General features: G+C 50.9%; 1 protein-coding gene across 1 annotated transcript in view; it reads left to right on the forward strand.

Annotated features, from left to right (window-relative positions):
• The first annotated feature begins 1033 nt into the window (after nucleotides 1-1033).
• PTPN23 (protein tyrosine phosphatase non-receptor type 23) overlaps nucleotides 1034-19730 on the forward strand; it is a 50181-nt gene continuing 31484 nt past the window's right edge. Inside the window, exons 1-4 of the mRNA XM_084859593.1 lie at nucleotides 1034-2489; nucleotides 13356-13430; nucleotides 14415-14542; nucleotides 15362-15438. Coding sequence (XP_084715719.1) covers nucleotides 1899-2489; nucleotides 13356-13430; nucleotides 14415-14542; nucleotides 15362-15438 — 871 coding nt within the window. The 5' untranslated portion in view covers nucleotides 1034-1898. The remainder of the gene's footprint in view (nucleotides 2490-13355; nucleotides 13431-14414; nucleotides 14543-15361; nucleotides 15439-19730) is intronic.

Raw genomic sequence — 19730 nt, forward strand, 5'->3', positions numbered from 1 at the left:
AGGTGAGATTGCTCAGGACAAGGCTGTCGCTCCACTTCCCCCAATCTGGTGCCTTCCAGATGTTTTGGACTTCAACTCCCAGCATCCCATGCCCATTGGCCAGTCTGGTTGGGGCTGAGTTGTGGTCCACAAATTGGGAGCTTACAATGTTGGGGAAGGTTTGTGTAGGTATTCTGAGGCATCCTTAGAAATGTAGCGCAAATCCGAAGGGAAACTGGAAACTAAGGTGTCACTGACAGCACTCTGTCTATAATAATAAAAGTCAATGTCTGTCTGTCCATCTGTCAGCACCATAGTGCCCAACCATGAAATCTAGGCTCCTGAAACTTGGTGTGCATACTAAGGGGACCCGAGAGGATGTGCTCTTCGGGGTTATTTTGCTTTTGAAAAACATCCATACATTTCACATAATTCAAATGTGTTTGAAGCCTGCAGCACCACCTTCAGTCGCTAGGCAGCAGACGTCCTCAACTAGCACACAGCTGTGCAGTCCATACAGTCTGAAGCCAGTGTGGCCGGGGGGGGGGGGGGGGGCTTAGTCCAAGGGACAGGTTTATATGGCTGCTCATTTCCTGCCCCGGATCCCGCTTAATGTGGAAGCTTCTGGAATCCTACTTCAGCCGGCACCTGGCACAATCTACCGATATATGCACTGTCTCTCTTGTATTGTGCCTGCTAACGACTTCCTTGGTGCTTTACAGAACCCCTACACATGGAAAGCATTTCTACGCAGGAATGACTATGTTACACACACTTAGAACACAATTCTACGCATGCTTAGACAGGAAAAAGTCCAACAATTCCCAGCATTCCCTAGTCAACATAGCTGGCTGAGGCATGCTGGGAGTTGCAGGAATTTTTCCCTGTCTAAACATGCATAGGATTGCACCCTGTGACATGTGACATGCAATGGAGTGTGCATGTCATGGACTGTGACATGCAATGGAGCATCACATGCTTATGAGTTGATTTGTAGGAATCTTGTGGAGCACCCCCGCTGAAACAGGCAGTCAAAGAAGACAAGCTAATCCTATAGCAGGTTGTTGTCTGTCCAGTTCCAAATTATGTTCTGTAATACCTCACACTCAGCTTTGTATTACAAACCGACCTCCAAAGTTTTGGCTGGTTAGTTCAAAGCAGGGGGCTGCATCCAGATTTACATAGCAGCAACTGCGCAGGCAGAGATGGACTTCCGAGCCCCCTCCTTCCCACAGCACCCCCCTGAAAATGATAGACAGAGAGTTAGGAGACCCTGAATGGGGTCAGGTGTGGAGAAGGGGGGATCCCCCAAAATCATTCAAAGGAACCTTCTCTGAGTGGAAGCTCCCTCCCCAAAGAAGGCAGATCCTGGATCAGGCCGACCTGACATCTAGAGATGTCAAGTTCTCTCAACTCCTGAGATGTAAGGGATGGAGCTTGGGAGCTAAGGGGCAGAGTCTCATAGATCAGAGGGTAGAGCCCGGTGCAACGGGGCGGGGTGGTGGCCCTGGTGGGCTGGGGGGAGGGCCTGGCCAGCACAGCTCTTCTTCTGTTCTCATCATAATGTTGGCACCCCAGCTTTCTATCACAGATTCTCCAGGTGGCCACTTTGGTGCTTTTACCTCACTCTTCTGCAATGATGAAAGCGGCTTTACAAATTAAAATAAACACAAGAGAAGAAAGTAACTAAACAATAATCCAGCAAAAAAGCATCAAGAACAATACATTCAAAACAACATCTCTAGAATTAGCAATCAGAGTATCAGAATAAAGCAACGAAACTCTGAAAAGGCTCCCCAAAATAACGTCTAGGTAATTGTAAGAAAACGCCCACGGCTGCAGCTCGACGCGCGTTCCCTGGGAGTAAGGCCCGCGCAGCTAAACGGAGCGGGAATTACTCCCGGGAGCTCACGCGCAGGATGGCGCCGTCTACAGCTTCGCAGCCCCGGGAAGCCTCAACGGGGCTTTGCGACAGACCCACGAGGCCGCAGCAGCCCCGGTCTCCAGCTCGCAGCGCAAAGGCAGGGGAGGATAAGCCGGCCGCGGCTGAGCCGGGAGCGCCGGGAGCGCCAGCGGAGGCCGGGGAGCCGCTCCGGGCGTCGGGCGTCCAGCGCCGGCACGCTCCTTCGGCGCTCTGGCCGAAGCCCGGGGCGGGTCCCAGCCGCGCTGGCCTCGGAGCCTCGGGGCCCCGGGCCGCCTCCCTCCCCGCGCTCGGCTCGGCTCGGCTCGGCAGCCGCGGAGCGCCGAGAGCCGGGACTACGCTTCCCAGCGAGCCGCGCGGCGCAGCGGCTTCCGGCGGGGAGCAGGCCTCCGCCCCGCGCGTTCGGCTGGGCTCGGCTCGGGCTCGGCTCCGCCCGGGGGGCCTGGCGCGGCCGCCGCTGAGGGCCGCCTCCGCGTCTGAGGAGAGGGCGGCGGCGGCGGGCGGGATGGAGGCCGTGCCCCGCATGCCCATGATCTGGCTGGACCTCAAGGAGGCCGGAGAGTTCGGCTTCCACCCGGCCGTCAAGAAGGTGCGGCCGCCCGGGGCTTCCTTTCTGAGGGGGAGGGGCACGACGGGGGACGGGCTGAGCAGGGGCTTGTTTTTCCGGGGGGCTCGCGGCCTCGAGGGGCGGTCGCGGGGGCGACGGGGCCGGGGGTGGTGGAGGGGGGACTTGAGGGGAGGGGCTGGGCTGTGGGGGTGGGGGGAGCCCTGCGGGAGGGGCTGCGGGGCAAGAGGAGGGGCTCCTCAGGAGGGCGGGGCACGTGTAGGAAGGGGCGTGGGGGCCCCTCTGTGGCCCTTTGCGGGGGACGTCAGGGGCGTGGGTGGGGCAGCTAGGAGGAGAGGCGGCTGCTGGGGCGCAGGAAATGTTTATGGGGTGAAGACGCACAGGGTAACTGGTGACCGAGCTGGCGGAGGCCTTCCAGGTGGTTGGCCTGCCGCTCCCATCAGCCCTAGCCGGCATAGCCAATGGTGGAGGATCATGGGAGTTGCAGGCCAACGTGTCCGGAGGGTTGCAGGTTGCCAGCCCCGGGGCAAGCCCAACCGTCCTCAACTTGGCGCCCTCTAGATATGCTGGTCCACAGCTTCCATCACCCCCAGTCGGCCTGGTCAACTGGCTGTAGGGGATGGGAGCCGGAGTCCAGCAGGTCTGGCAGGCACCAGGCTGGGGTAGGCTGGGCTAGCTTGTGCACAGTGGGGCAAAGGTAACTGGAGCGGGTGGTGGGGCTGTGAATGGACACTGATGGTCGTGATTTCAGCCGTAAGGAAACACGGCCTATAGAACCTTGGAAGAAAGGGAGGCCTGCCTGCGAATCTGTTTCTGGGGCTGATGCAGATGATCACACCCTTGTGCTTCGTGGTCATCGGGAATCCCTGCTGCATTCTAGGGCTGGGGCTGGCTTGTCTAATGGGGCTTCACCTATGAGCTTGGCTTGAAAGAGTGGAAAACACCGTTCTTCTGCCGTCCCAGTTGTCAGGACAACAAAGCAATTAAAGGGTGCTAAGGCGGTGGTTCTCAAACTGTAGGGTGGGTGCTTCCCCCACCGCTTGGAGAGATGGCAAAGTTCTAGGGCGGTGGGATGGGATCCTGAGGCAGGTGGGGGCCTTTCACTGGCCAAGACGCATGGGTGGGTGGAACTGAGAACATAAGCGCCCTGCTGGATCAGGTCAAAGGCCCATCTAGTCCAGCATTCTGTTCCCACAGTGGCCGGCCAGATACACCAATGGGAAACCCACAAGCAGGACATGAGGGCAATAACTTCTCTCACTTGTTCCCCAGTGACTGATATCAGAGGCAGTATATAACCATAATGACTCCTAGCCCTTGCTAGTCTTATCTTCCATGAATTTGTCTAATACCATTTCAGAGCTGTCCAAGCTGGTGCGATCACCATATCTTGTGGTAGAGAATTCTGTAATTTCACTCTGTGCTGTCTGTCCTGAATCTCCCATCCCTCCGTTTCATTGGATGACCCCAGATTCCATTGTTATGAGAGGGAGGAAAATGTCTCCTGGTCCTCTTTCTCCATACCATGAATCATTTTCCCACTTTCTCTATACCAGCATGATTTTATAAACCTCGATCATGTCTCCACCCCCATTGCTTGCCTTTTTTCAAAACTCAGAAGCCGCCAGATGTTCTAACTTTTCCTCATAGGGTGTTTGTCTGAAAACATTTTTATCCTCCTCCTCAGCCGAAAAGGCTCCCGGAGCAGCTTACGTGCAGCCAGTAAAACCAGACAGTCCCTGCCCGCAGGCTTACAATCTAAAAAGACACAGTACACAAAGAAAAAGGAATGGGTGGGAGGAGAGGGAAAAATAATTCCATTAGCAGGGCTGGTGGAATGGCTCTGCTCTCCCTCAGCTCAGCCTGTCACCAGCCACCGCCACCATACCAGCAGGCTGAGCTGAGGGAGAGTAGCACACTGAAATGGGCTGGATTGCTCTATCATCTTTGGGAGGAGCTGTATTTTCGTTCTGCTTTGCCGTGTGTTGATTTTCGGAGGGGTCAGATACGTTGTTCTATGTGTCCATGTAATACCACTGTTGGATGAGTTCCCTAATCCACAGATGTTTGCACATAGTAGCACACTGCATGTGCATGACCATGTGTGGGGATCCATATGCTCTTTGGAGCAGATAGTTGGCACAGCGTTGACTAGGTTTAGGAGGTAGGCTAAGTTTAGGAGGAGAGCTCAAACTCAAGACGCACTGGGTTAAAGGGCAACTGACCTATATGAAGCAATGGAGTCTGCTTCATTAATGTGAATGCTGATCAGGGAAGAGAGTTCTCGAGAAAGATGGGTCAAGGGAGCAGGAGAGGTGTCTTGAGTACAATGTGGAGGAAGGGACAGCCTTGTCAGGACCGTGAAGGGGGAAGCTTGTGAGGCATTGCAAGGGGATGACTGAAAGCGAAGGAGGCGGTGTGGGCGTGTTGTGGGCCTTTAGGCTTGACGCACAGTATTCAGGCTGCTTATTCAACTCCTGACTCAGTCTCTTTAATTGGACAGCTCTCTGCCCCCAAGAAATGGCGTATCATACCTTCGTGTTCAGTCTCCTCCTTGTTTTTCACACCTAAAAAAAAAAAAAAGTAAAGGTGTCCCCAGCCAGTCGTGTCCAACTCTAGGGTGCGGTGCTCATCCCCGTTTCTAAGCCGAAGAGCCAGCGCTTGGCTGGCATGACTGAACACCGAGGTGCACGGAGCGCTGTTACCTTTCCCGCCGAGGCGGTACCTATTTATCTACTTGCAATTTCTTGCTTTCGAACTGCTAGGCTGGCAGAAGCTGGGACTGAAGACAGGAGCTCACTCCGTCACGCAGCACTCGGGTCTTGAACTGCTGACCGGCCGACCTTCCAGTCTGCAGTTCAGCGTCTTAACCACTAAGCCAGCACGGTCCCTCTTTTCACACCTACCTGGATCCAAATTATATTTAAGATCATAGAGTTGGAAGGCCATCAAGTCCACCCCCCCCCCCGCCCCCATTCACTGCAAGAATCCAGTTTAAAGCATCCCTGACAGATGGCTGTCCAGTCTCTGATGGAATACCTCCAGTGACGGAGAGCCCTCCACCTCCCAAGGCAGCTGGTTCCATTGTCTGACTGCTGTGATTGTTAGTAAGTTTTTCATGATGTTCAACCGAAATCTGCCTTCCTGCAACTTAAGCCTGTTATTTCATGTCCTACAGTCTTGGTTAATAGAGAGCAGGTTGCAGCCCTCTTCTGTGTGACAAGACTTTTGGTAATTGAAAAGTGCTCTCATATCCCCCCTCAGTCTTCTCGTCTCAAGGCTAAAAACATACCTGGTTCCTTCCATCTTTCTACATACGACTTAATTTCTAGTCCCTTGATCATCTTTGTTGCCCTTCTCTGAACTTGTTCCAATTTTTCTGAATCCTTCTTAAAGTGTGGTGTCCAGAAATGGATGCAGTATTCAAGGTGAGGTCTGATCAGAGCAGAGAGGAGTGGAATTATTACTTCCTGTGATCTAGAAACTATGCTCATATTGATGCAACCTGAAATTGCATTTGCCTTTTTTGCAGCCACATTGTTTGAAAGCTCTCCATGTATGCTTTGCTTGCCAGTCCTGCTTAATAACACGGGAATATGCTGCTGTTCCCCCCTCCCCTCCTCAGATTGTCCCTTTCCAAAGCCATAGATCAGCCTTTTCCAGCCTACTACCCTCCGGATGTTTTGGTCTTCGCCTCTCAGGATTCCTGACCATAGCCCATGTTGGGTGGGGCTGATGAGAGTTGAAGTCCAAAACATCTGGAGGACACCAGGTTGGGGAAGCCTGCCATAGGTGATGTGTTTAGAAAAGCGGGGCCCATTAAAAAGCAAAAGAGGAGCCCATTTAACAAGCAAACTCTCCTATGGCATTGAAGCTGCAGAGGGAAGAGAGTGTTAGAAGACACCACCAGTGGTTCTTGGTTTCCAGCAGAGAGGCTTTTGGGAAGTGCTCTCTTCCCTGAGCCCACGCTCATCCCATTAGTGCATCTTCTCTCCTCGTCTTTACAAGTTCAAAATGGCTTGATGCTCCTGTGGCTGTGATGGTTTCAAGAGAGAGTCTTGGAAAGTGTATTCATATCAACTGAAACATTGCAAACAAGGTACAGGATACGGGAATTTTACTGTCTTTGATAAGTGGTCTTTCTCACTGTGCATATTGTTTCCAATTCTAGTCTTCACATTTTAATAAGGTAAGCAGAGCATTTGGAGGAGAGTTGCAAACTTGGGAAATGGCTTGGAATTCTTCATGTAAGTCAAGGATGATGGGATTTGGAGTCCAGCAACATTGGCAGGGCACAGGTTTCCCACCCCTGATGTAGGAGGAAAGATATAAGGAAGTGGATATATTTGGACCAGAGGAAAAGAGGATTAAGGTGGCAGTCTTTGCATACTTACTGCCAAGTGAATCCCATTGAAGTCATAGGGACTGAATTCTGTGTACATCTGGGTAGGGTCAGGATGCATGGCCGCGTTCCTCAAGCCACATTGGGAATTTCTCTGCATTAAAAAGCATTATGCAACATGCAGCACACTCCTGTGCATGTTGACTTAGGAGGAAGCCCCACTCTGTTCAGTGGGGCTTACACCCAGGTAAGTGTGCATAGGATTGCTGCCTTGGTGTTTATGCAGTGCTTCTTGAGTGTTCAAAGTTCATCCTGGACATTATCTCAGTAAAGGGTGTACCGTATGTAAGTGTCATTCCCACTCACTTATGTACTCAGAAGTAAATTCCACGCTTTCCCCTGCAAGGAGTTTCTTCACGTCAGTCTTCCACTTGCTGAGCAAATAGGATTGGGGGTGGTGAATAAGGAGGATGACTTAGCCAGGTAGAAGCTGCACGAAAGGGGCACTCCTTGCCTGCCCTAAAGGGACTTGCCCTTTCTTTTGGGATATAGGCTGCTTCTGGGAGCATTGGCCCAAGATAGCTGTCTCCTCTCCTACCCTTGAAGCTCCTCTTGGTGTCCTTTGGTGTGCCCAATAGCAGTTCCCTCTTGATAAATGGTCAGGGAGGTGCTTGGATTTTCCTGGGTGCCCACCACTCTGGAAAAATTAGGAGCAGCTCCTGAGAAAAGACTGAGGGCATACCCTATTGACTTAAACTGATTATTATTGATGAATTTAAAGCATTTTATGCCACTCTTCAGCAGAAAAGGCTCCCAGAGCAGCTTACATAAAACCAGTAGATGAACAAGATAGTCCCTGTCTGCAGCCTTACAATCTAATCATGACACAAAAGGAAAACAAGGTTGAGGAGGGAAGACGAAAATGAGCAAACTCAGGCATCAGTTCAAAATTACCAAATTTGTATCAAGACCAGGTTAAAGGGAGACAGGAAAGGGAGAAGAGGCGCTAGATACAGCGGAGCTGATGGCGTGCTCTTGCGTCCCACCTCTTCCTCCACTGCATGCTGATGGAATAGCTGTTACTGGAGGATAGTGGAGGGAGGGGAGGGCACTGTAATTCTTTAAGGCTGGGCTTGGGATCTTCCTCAGAATTCTCGCCATCTGCAATTCCCAGGGCTCTTTGGGGAAAGTGGGGACAGTTAAGACAGATGCTTGCAGTGTAGATGTGCCTCCCCAAACCATTGTGTGCTTATCAAGGAGTATTGAGCTTTCTTTGGTGTAAACATGGCAACAGTAATTGTTTGTGACACATTGGGGATGCTGTTGGAGAAGGGTGTACAAAGAGAGCATCCATTCCTTTATTTTCTTTCCACCTACTCCCTGCCTAGTAGCACAGTAGCCGGAGGCCGCCCTGGCCCATTACTGGATGTCTCTGCCCCTTTCAGGGTTGCCCCTTTTATTACCAGCTCCTGCTCATATGCAGGAAAAAGGCCTGGCTAGCCTTTTCTTCGTCATTTGACAATCTTGTGGCCCAGTGCAGGGGTGAGGAACCTCTTCCAGCCTGAGGGCTGCGTTCAATTTCAGAAAAGCTCGCAGGGGCCCCATTTCAGTGGTGTGCAGGGCTGAAGGTGGGGTGGGGTGGGGGCAAAAAAACAAACAAAATGCAAAAAATACCAGTATCTTGTAGCTCAAAGCTCTTCCTGCCTGTCACTCAGCCTCAGGAGAGGCATTGCAACCTTCTCGAATGGGGAGAAAACTGGACAAAAGCCAGGAAACCACCAAATGATGGCTGGCTGGGGGAAAGGGTGTGTGGCCAGGGGGAACCCTAGGGGGCCACTTTGGGCTCCCTGAATGACCGCGTTTGGCTCTTGGGCCAGAGCTACCACACCCATGCTTTAGTACTATTCATCTAGTATAGGGACAAAATTAAAAGCCAAACGCCTTACCTCCTCAGACACCCTTTTTTTCTATAGCCCCGAGCATGGAATGCAAGGCACCTGGGGAGGGTGTAAAAGAAGGGAGAGCGTGCGTGAGGCCCTGGGCCAGTGGAAGGGGGCATGGTCCTCTGTGGAACCCTGGAGGGCTGAATTTGGACGCCAGGAGGGCCGAGGTTCTCCCCTCCACCCCTGGCCCAGGTGGAAAGGGGCCTATAGCTCTTAATTATTGTGGCCGGGAGCAGAGGGGAATTTTGACTCTCAGAGATGGTCAGATTAATTTCTTGTTAATTTCTTGTTGTGTGTGTTACTTGTTTTATATTATTATGTGAATGGTTTTTATATTTTATATAAATGGTTTTTCATTTTTGTGAACCGCCCAGAGAGCTTCGGCTATGGGGCGGTATAGAAATATAATAAATGAAAGGAAACAAGGATTTGAACAAGAGCCCTTTGATCCAAGGCCCTTGGCATCAGAGGGTGAATGTCCTGTTTTATTCCAAGTCCCTGGGGAGGGGGAGAAGTCGTCATTTTTTGCAAGATAGGCTGATCTCCTCACTGACATATCCTTGCCAAGAATTTGGGATGGGTTAGGGAGAGTGAAGAATCTGGGCATTTCTAAGTATTGAAATTCAGAATCATGAATTCACTTCTACAGCATCAGTTTTTAATGGAAAATGAATAATGTTATAGACTTCTGGGAATTTCTCCTGCACAAGCCTCATTGAAAGGAACAGTAGCTGTGCAAGAGCACCTCTGGCCTGTCTCCCGTTATTTTCATTTCAGTGGCACTTGGCAAGAGAAGTTGCTAATGGATTTTTCCTAGGTTTCCTGCCCCCACCCCAAGTCCCAGCAGTAGCATTTCAGGGTCTGAGCATCTAGGCTCATGTTTTGTTTATGTATTTAATAGATTTATATACTGCTGAACATATTTAAAAATATCTCTAAGCCTTGTTTTAAGGCCTTATTTTTAAGTCCTTATTCAAGCAGGAGGGTTGCACAAACTGAGGTTCCTAGTATTTTATTGGAAGATCATCCATTTATTTATAACTAATTTATACTGGGTTGGATCCAGGATCTGCCTTCTGTGAGAAGACAGGACTTCCGCCTGAGTTTTGGAGATCCCCTCTCCTGACCACCACAGCTTACTCCATTCTGCAGGGTCTCCTGACTCTCTATGTAGCATTTTCAGGGGGCTGGCGGGGCTGCTGTGGGAAGGAGGGGTGGGAAGTCCACTTCCGTCAGCACAGTTGATCCAGTGTAAATCTGGATCCAACTCCCTGTTTCTCTGCTCCTCAAAATTCCCAAAACAGCGTATGCAATAGCAGTAGTAGCAGTAGTATGATAATAAAAGCAAGAATTTAAGCACATCTCCGGTGACTAGGATTGGCTGAGGCTCTCTGTTTTGTCACTTTTGGTTTAAATAGGAGCTGAGTCACAGTCTGCTGATGCCTGGCAGGATGGTGCCAATCAATAAGGAAGTGGTCTTACTGTTTCTTATCTTAGGAAATGAGTGTGTGAGGACTGCTATACATGGGAGGTGTGGGGAGCAGAGGGTGCAAAGTCCTGGAACCTGGGAATAACTTGGCCACATTTTTCCACATGATTCACTGTGGTTCAACATGTGGCTGAAGGCTGGGAGAGTGAGACCATGAGATCTGAAGCCTGTGGGCAGGGCCTGACTCCAGTATTTCTTAAAATCTTGATGTAGCTGTTGCGGAGGTGCTTGATCATAATAAAGGATCTCCACTTTGTGGAACATCACAGCGCTTCCATTGACTTCACTGCTGCTTTCATTCCCCTCTAACTCCTCCCTGGGATTCTGACATTCGGATGAAAGATGCGACATGACAGCCTTCCCCAGCTTGGCATCCTGTTGGGCCACAGTTCCCATCATCACCAGCCAGGATGGCCACTGGAGGGCACTGGTTTGGGGAAGACTGCACCATGAGATCTGCCAATAAATCTGGTCCATTGTTGAGATGCTTCTTTCGGGGAGACCCTGCGGGGTTCTTGGATGCTGGCACATTTTCCTTTGTGTTGAGCTTTCTCCTATTAAGCTCCCTTGCCAGCTACTGGCCGGCTCGGTCTTCAGTCTTGGGTGGTCAGCAAAAGAGGCTTTTCTCTACGCCCACAGTGGCTGACTGGGAAGGGGATGGCATCATCAGCCCAGGCTTGAGTGGCCTGTGCTTGGAGTTGGCGTCCTGCCTGTTTTTGTCATCCCAAGTCTTGGCTGGCTACTCCGGGTAGGGCAGCTTTCTTTGTCAAGGCTCTACAGCCCCTACCTCACAGCCTTCCCCAAGGGAATGGGGCGGGGGGCAGCATTTTGGGTTGGGTGATGCTGCCTGGAGGAGTCCAGAGTGCCTTGGACCAGGGTCACTCCACCCCCAGAAGGGGGCATCACCCTCACGATGGTGAGGGTACTTGTTGAAGTCTGTCCTTGGTTATGGTCAGGGCTTTTGTGCATCAGCCTTGCAGACAGGACTGTATTCCTCTTTATGCCATCAGCTTGCTGTGTGACCTCGGGCACGTCACTCTCCCCGATTCAACTCCAGCCAGCCATAACACCTAGTGATGCTGCTGTAACAGGGTGTGGATCCCCATACATGTTAAAAGATACATCCAGCCACTTCAGCAGGGTCTCAGGTGTATTGTGATATGCATATGGATCTGCATTCACATTAGCTGTGCACTTGCGACCCTGGTTCAAGACACAGATCTCCCTTCGCTGGATCAAGGTGGCTGTGTCTGAGCCTCAATTTCCCCATCTGTGAAAAGGGCCTGACATAATTTTACTAGGAGGTGGTCGAGATAAAGGTCCTTGGAAATTAAATTTGCCTAATAAATGATGGGCAGTTTCTCTGGAAGCCTAGGTTGGCTATTTCCTTTCCCCTGTTTGTGATGTCCCTTCTCCAGACTGCAGCACACCTGTGATTGTGAGCAAAGAATGTGGCCTTTCTAGACTAACCTGTTTGTGTCTGTGGGATGCTGACGAAGTGGGAAATGTTCACTGGGAAGCTATGAAGATAGTGAACGGCTAAGAGAGGACAAGGAAGGCTACAGTAGATTGAACTTGGAGGAAAGCTGGTCATAAGTGGGTCACAATGACACTCCTTTATTAGGTGCCTTTGAGAAGAGGGAGCTGGAACAATTGCTCACCGTATCCACAGATTGTAGGAAGGGAAGCAGTCAGTGTGAACAGCTGGAAAGGAGGCATGTTTTCTAACATTTACCCTGCATCTGAGTCTGTAAGAATGGTTCAGTCTTGGTTTTGGAGCCCCCTCATGGAGCATTGTGGAAGCATCGTCTGGGAAGACACCCAGTTTTAGTGTTATTCCACCCCCACCCCCCCATCAGAACTTACATAGCTGGTCTGATTTTGGGCGAGGTTTACCGCTTGTCATTTTGCCAGCAGGGCTGCCTGGGGGTTGTGGGCATCTCTGTGCCTGCTTAAATAACCCGTCATTCATTTGATGCAGAGACCAGTCCAAGACATGTTGTGATGGAACTGCATCACAGGGTGGGCAGGGCTGCAGTTTGTTTCCAGGAGCTGCCTTTACATCAGCTCAGGACTGGGAATAATTGGGCTTGATGATATTTGCTCGTGGAGGATAGCTAACGCAGCTTTGCCCAACCTGGTGCCCTCCAGATCTGGAGAGCACCAGGCTGGGGAAGGCTGAGCTGCGTTTCCCTGTGAGAATCCTACTAGACGTTCAGCCATGAAAGAAACACCTTCCTGGTCCTTTTTGACCAGGAAGGGGACCCCCCTCCCCCAAAACGCAGAGCAGTGTATCAGGACAATTTGGTTTATAGAAACTGAGATTTAGCTAGGGGTCTCTTGTGCACTCTGTCCATCATGTGGTCAGCTGGGGTCCAGCCCTGCACAGCACTGAGCTGGACTTTCAGAAAAGTATTCTTACATTTTACCTTTCCTCCTTCTCCTGAAGGCTAGGGGATAAATGTCCAGATTATTCTAGAAGGGAGGAATGTGTCCAGGCTGGAAGTAGACTGTGTTTTACCTGAAGAGTGATTGTCCTGCTGCAGGTTGGCAGCCTCTGTGCTGCTTTTCATCCACAAATGGATAAGTCCCAAGCCAGCCAGTGCTGGAAGACCCAGGGGAAAGGATTCTCCGGGAGGTCATTGCCCATCCACACAACGGGCAGCTTGGGGACAGACTGGGATCAGGTCTTCTTGCTGTGTAGGGAGATTCTGTAAGAGCAGGTGAGGCATCGGAAGGGGTAGACCTGGCCAGATTGCTCCATGTAAATGTTCTTTGTGGGAAGGACAGATCTTTCATTCTTGGATTTAAAATAACAAGAGCTGCTGTGAAACCCGAGGAATGGCTTTCTCAGGGTAGTAATGGGCAGGGGGCTTACCATTTCCTAATAGCGCGTGCATTTCTGAAGAGTTCAGCCACTGCATATGTGTCATCCCCCCCCCCCCATCATATATAATGCACATGTTCAGCCAAGTTGGAACAGTGGACCTTCTTTCTCTGTCCCAGAAAAATCAAGCCTTTTGGCAGCTTTCTGTCCCGGAATGTTGGGGCCTGTCCTCCTGTCCGCAAGGATCTCCAGGTATGAGTTGTAACATTTTCTCTTCTCCCCCTGCCAGTTTGTTCTGAAGAACTATGGCGAGAATCCAGAGAACTACAATGAAGAGCTGAAGAAGCTTGAGCAGCTCAGGCAGGTGAGGGCATCCACGGTTCTTGCGGGAAGGGGGCTGAAGTATTACCTGGCGTGGCAGAGCTGTGCCCAGCAGACCACGTGTGTGTGGGGGGAAACAGAGGCATGGAGGGTGGGAGAAACAGTTCACGAGCTGCTACAGGAGGAGGAAGCCTGGCTTGTGAATCAGTGCTTGGCCCATCAGGGTTGCTCGGCCCAAGGGAATTTATTGGAACCATTGTTAGGCTCTTTCCATGAAGCCAGTCCATGTGTCTTTGTCCAGATGCAGTGGGGTAGCGAAGCCGGGGCTCGCTGGAATGAAGCAATGGGCCTTTTTGATTAGCAGGGTTGTTGACCTCATCTGCCACCCCCTCAGAATTGCCTGTTATCTCCAAGCTTCCTTGAGATCCTCAGAGTAGCTGGGGGGAAATGAATTCCCTGAACAACAATATAGTGTTCCTGGTTGAAATGCCAAGTATTTTGGGGTGGCTTGGTCTTGAGTGGGCAATTAAGGCCCATTAGCTTTACAGGAGACCTGCTCCTGATGAAAGCTCCTAGAACTGGCTTGTTGATATGGATCCGCACAGCAGCCTGTATTTTGGACTCTCCTTGGGATCGTGGCTGCAGGGATTCTCATGATGAGTATCAGCACTTCCAAATCTGCCACTGCACCACCACCCATATGCACTGCGCAGACGCACTCTAGGAGGGTTGCCTCAGGCACATGCCTTCTGAGGCAGGGATATCCTATTTTCTCAGCACTGGACAGGTGATTTTTTTTTTATACCAAGCAAAATGAGGTGCTTCCCAAAGGGAGCTCATCTGTTGCTGTTCTGGTTGCTGCGTGGAGTATGATCGCTATTGGCAATTGTGATGTCAACAGGATACTCTCCACCATGCAGGCCTTAAAGGGTCAAATGTCCTTGGGGAGGGTGTCCTCCATTCTCCCCGCACCCCCTTCACATCAATATGGCAATGCCACTCTCTCCCTTTCCCTGTCTCCTGCCAGAATGCCGTGAATGTGCCTAGGGACTTCGAAGGATGCAGCATCTTGCGCAAGTACTTTGGCCAGCTCCACTACCTGCAGAGCCGCATCCCCATGGGGGCAGAGCACGAGGCGGCCGTCCCCATCACCTGGTAAGAGGGCTACAGGGGGGAGGCCTGGCAGGGGAGGAAGGGGACGGCTTGTCCCTCTACCCCAAAGCCCTTTTGCCTGGTCCAGGTGGGGTTGACGCTTTCTTAGTCTCTGCACCGGATGGGGGAGAACTGCCATTGCAGCATTCCCTGTTGGAAGGGTGGCAGAAAGATGATGGGGGAGAGGTACAGGAGCATTAGTTGGCCACAGAAAGCTTGGGGAAGGTGGGCCTGTTTTGATCCACAAAAGAGATTGCAGGAGAAGTAGGGTTTGAGGAGGGATGAAGGAGATGAAGGCTAATGGATAGAGATGGAGCAGCTGTTCGGGAATTGGAAGTGGCAAGGCAGCAGGCCTAAAGGCAGGAGTGGGGAAGAGCCACATTTGTATGGGGGTGGGGGTAGAAGGAGGGTATAGTCAGCATAGAGAAGACAGGTCTTTGTAAGGACTAGTAACTTGAAACTGATTTGAGAGATGTCATGGAGCAAGTGCAGAGATTCAAGAAGAGGGATCTTTTAGTAGAGGGTGGGGGAAGCAAGCAGGGTATTTATTTACGGACTCCTCCCAAGGGGTGTGCAGGCAGAGTATCCAGGAGAACAGAAAGTCTGTGTGTCTGGTGTGCTCATCCAGAAGATGTGATTCTGTCACTTCAGTGGTGTAGTTAAAAACTCCATGCACCTCATGCAAGAGGCATGTAATTGAGCTAAGTGGTTCCTGGGATGGGAGCGTATTCAGCGCTACACCAGAGGATGCTTTCTTGGAAAAGGGGCCCTATATTGGAGCACGTTCTGGTCAGCCGCCATAATGGGCCTCTCTGTTTACAGGACTGAGATCTTCTCTGGCAAGGCTGTGACTCATGAGGATATCAAGTATGAGCAGGCCTGCATCCTCTATAATCTGGGTAAGGACCTTTTTGCTGTCTGGGCTTGGTCATGCAACAGCATCGTTGTTTCCTGAGGGGAAGTGGCTTGAGAGGAAGACTCTTGTGGCACACTAGACTAAAACTGACCAAGCCAGCAGAAGGTATCTTGGCAGTGCCGGCCCAAAATGGCTTCCTTTGCCTCCCCTAGCATAGAAGCTGCCGGCCGCTCTGGGTGACAACGGTGTCTTCATTCATGACAGTGAGGCTAGACTGTACTTGCATGCTCTCAGTTGGGGGTGGGGAACTTTTGGTCCTCTAGGTGTTTTGGCCTACAACTCCCATCATCCCTAACCACTAGATACATTGGCTGATGAGAATCGTGGGCCAAAATATCTGGAGGGATGCAAGTTTCCCACCCCTGCTCTAAATGAAGCTGCCCTCCAAGAGGCTTCAGCTAGGACTTGACGACCAGCCAGTCTCTCTTTCTCCTTACCGCTAGCTTCCCCTTCTCAGGTCCTCTGGCCTGTGGCGATGCAGAGATTTCTCTCATTTGTGCTGGAATTTGGAGAGACTCTCACTATTCTGTACCCAGACTGCAGTGCAAATGGGAGGCTGCTGGGTATCCTCGCCAGGGGGTCTGGGGCACATGACCCTAGTGGGTGGATTTGTGGATGCCAGCACAATTGTGCAGATCACAGTGCTCGCCTCTTCACAGCCCTGCAGCCTCTGGAGCATGCTGTCTCCACGCATCTGCACTGGCCTTGTGGCGCTTCCTGTGTACAGTGGAAGTGTGGTTCAGATTGATAAGATTCCAGCCCTTTTGCCTGTGGGGATGGCTTTGAAATGTGTCTGGTGAAATCTCAGAATCTGGGGTGGTTGTCTCAAGAGGGTTTCCAGTGCCTGGGGTTGGGGAGCCTGTGTTTAATTTGCACAGTTTATGCAGGCCACAGAATCCAGCTTTTGTGGGTACGCTGTTCAGCTTACCTTGGTGCATTGTGCCTATCGGAGGCCCACAATTGCGCTTACCAGTGCCAAGCACACCTCTTATTTTGGCAACCACCTCCCCTAGCCCAAAAGTGAAGGTCCCTGACCTTGTGCCAGGTTTTAGAGGTACCTGAAATCAAGCAGGCAGGTTTGATGGTGGCTTTTCTCGCCCAGTTCAGTCAGCCCTGATTTGCATTGGATGGCAGTGCAATTCTTAGGTGGCTCACCTATAACGTTCTTCCCTGAGTAAATAGTAACTTTCCCTGAGGTCTTGCACATGCAAAAAAATGGGGATCTACAGCACTCACACACGCACACTCACACGCTCACTGCTGTTCTGCTGCCTGAGCCTCCTGCTTTGCTTGTCCACGTCTCATTGTATTCTTGAAGACTGGCCAAGAGCTGGCCTTCAGCTGGCCAGTCTGCAGCCAAGCCAAACGCAGGCAGAGAAAGAGGAGGCTTTCATGGAGATTTTGCATGCTGTTGTCTTAATCATGTTGCTCACACTGAGCTTTCCAAGGCTAGAAACATACATTGTGATGCTTTGCAACTTTCTGTTGAGGAATCACAGGGGGACGTATTGCTAGTTTGCACCCTTGTGCTTTTCCAGCCTTGCCGTATGCAGTGGGGGGGCCTGGTGAGAGAGCTGTGAGTGAGTGGGGCTTCAGGAAGCCCTTCTGTGTAGCTGTGGGAGACAATAGAGGCATTGTCTTTTGTGGCTGCGGCGGATTTGGCCAGATCATAGAATAGAATCATGGAATAGTAGGGTTGGAAGGGGCCTACGAGGCCATCGAGTCCAACCCCCTGCTCAATGCGGGAATCCAAGTCAGAGCATCCCTGACAGATGGCTGTCCAGCCTCATCTTGAATGTCTCCAGTGTGGGAGAGCCCACCACCTCCTTAGGTCATTGGTTCCATTGTCGTATTGCTCTAACAGTCAGGAGGTTTTCCTGATGTTCAGCTGGAATCTGGCTTCCTGTAACTTGAGCCCATTATTCCGTGCCCTGCACTCTGGGATGATCGAGAAGAGATCCTGGCCTTCCTCTCTGGGACAACCTTTCAAGTCCTTGAAGAGCGCTATCATATCTCCCCTCAATCTTCTCTTCTCAAGGCTAAACATGCCCTGTTCTTTCAGTCTCTCTTCATAGGGCTTTGTTTCCAGTCCCCTGATCATCCTCGTTGCCCTCTGAACCCTCTCCAGCTTGTCTGCATCCTTCTTAAAGTGTGGTGCTCAGAACCACAGTACTCCAGATGAGGCCTAACCAGTGTTGAGTAGAAGGGAACTAGTACTTCCTGGGATTTGGAAGCTACGCTTCTATGAATGCAGCCCAAAATGGCATTTGCCTTTTTTGCAGCCACATCACATGGTTGGCTCATATTCAGCTTGTGATCGACAACAATTCCAAGATCCTTCTCGCTTGTAGTGTTGTTGAGCCACATATCCCCCATCTTGTAAGTGTGCATTTGGTTTCTTTTTCCTAGGTGCAGAACTTGGCATTTATTCCTATTAAATGTCATTCTGCTGTTTTCTGCCCAGCGCTCCAGTCTATCAAGATCACTTTGAACTTTGTTTCTGTCTTCCAAAGTATTAGCTATCCCACCCAATTCTGTGTCATCTGCAAATGTGATCAGCATTCCCTGTACCTCCTCCTCCAAGTCATTAATACAAATGTTGAAGAGCACTGGGCCCAGGACTGAGCCCTGCGCTACCCCACTTGTTACCTCTCCCCAGTTACCTCTCCCAGTGGAGAAGGCCCCATTGATAAGCACTCTTTGAGTCGTATTCTTTAGACAACTGTGGATCCACCAGATCTTTGTTTCATCTAGCCCTCTTCGAGCTAGTTTGCTCATCAGGATATCATGGGGCACTTTGTCGAAAGCTTTGCTGAAGTCGAGATATATTATGTCTACAGCATTCCCACGGTCCACAAGGGAGGTTACTTGATCAGAAAATGAGATGAGATTCATCTGGCAAGATTTGTTCTTGTCTAATCCATGTTGGCTTCGAGTAATCTCTGCATTGTTTTCAAGCTGCTTACAGATGGATTGCTTTATCATCTGCTCCAGAATTTTCCCAGGGATTGATGCCAGGCTGACTGGTCTGTAGTTCCCAGGTTCCTCCTTTTTTACCCTTTTTGAAGATAGGGACCACATTAGCCCTCCTCCAGTCATCTGGCACTTCCCCCGTCTTCCATGATTTCTCAAAGAGAATAGACAGTGGCTCTTGAGAGTTCTTCTGCCAGTTCCTTTATTACTCTAGGATGCAGTTCATCTGGCCCTGGAGATTTGAACTCATTCAAAGTAATCAAGTGTTCCTTGATCATATGCCTATCGATCTCAAGCTGCAATCTTGCCCCTTCTTGGGCATGACATTGCTCTCATCCCCTCGATGCGATGTATCTGTCGTGGCAGGCTTTGGAAGGAGGCCAGTGCCTGAGCAGCTGCCCCCTTGTGCATCTGCCTGGATGGTGTGGTGACTTTGGGAAAAGGTATGCCTCTGTCCCTCGTTCTGTCTGGCCAGCCTGATGAGACATGCTGAAGTCACTTCTGTTGCATCAACATCTGTTAGATGAAGCGGCTTCAGGCACTGGAGTTCTGTGAAGTCGTCTTCAAGCAACGCCTGTAAATAAGATCAAGGGCTGAGGGCTTTTTTCCACCAGTTCTGCCCCCTCCTTTCCTTTGAAGCCTTATCAGAACTGGCTTCCTAGCTTACAGCTGCTTCAGGGAAGGACCTGTGAGGAAGATCAAGACAGTGCAGGGACTTTGTTGATTTCCGCTGCCTAACAGTTTCCCTGCCTGAGCTGATGAGGGTGTTCTCAGAGGAAGTGTTGGGAACCCCAAGACTTGTGGGGCTGCTGCCATCCGTGCTGAGACTGCCTTGTGCAGAGTAGCCCAGGACTTCATGGCCGCCATAATGACCATGAGCCTGGCTCAAACTATATCTGGCCCACTGTGTGTGACAGGAGACACCTTGGATTTGATCTTCTGCATTGGAAGAGGGAAGGTGGCTGTGGGAGCATATAGTGGCCCGGTTTGTGTGTAACAACTCGCAGTTAACCCGCAGTTAGTAGTTAGCTTAACTGTGGGTTGTTTAACTTTTGGTGTCCTGGTTTGGGCGTCTCGTAGCCATTCCTGATCAGGTGTTGAATATTCAAAAAGGCTGTGGCACGCACCTGGCTTGCACCATGGCAAATTGTGGCTTAACTAACTCACGATTTGCCACTGTTACCTGCAGACAGTCCAGCAAGTCTTTTGTCGTGGACAGATCACTCTCTGGGCAGGCATGGGTTGCAAGCTGCCCCTACTATTGCAGCAGTAGAGTTGTTGCAGTGGCACCTTCTAGTGCTG

Source organism: Heloderma suspectum, chromosome 5 (assembly GCF_057233095.1).
Source record: "Heloderma suspectum isolate Gila_16-S chromosome 5, 16-S_ref, whole genome shotgun sequence".
Lineage (NCBI taxonomy): Eukaryota > Metazoa > Chordata > Lepidosauria > Squamata > Helodermatidae > Heloderma > Heloderma suspectum.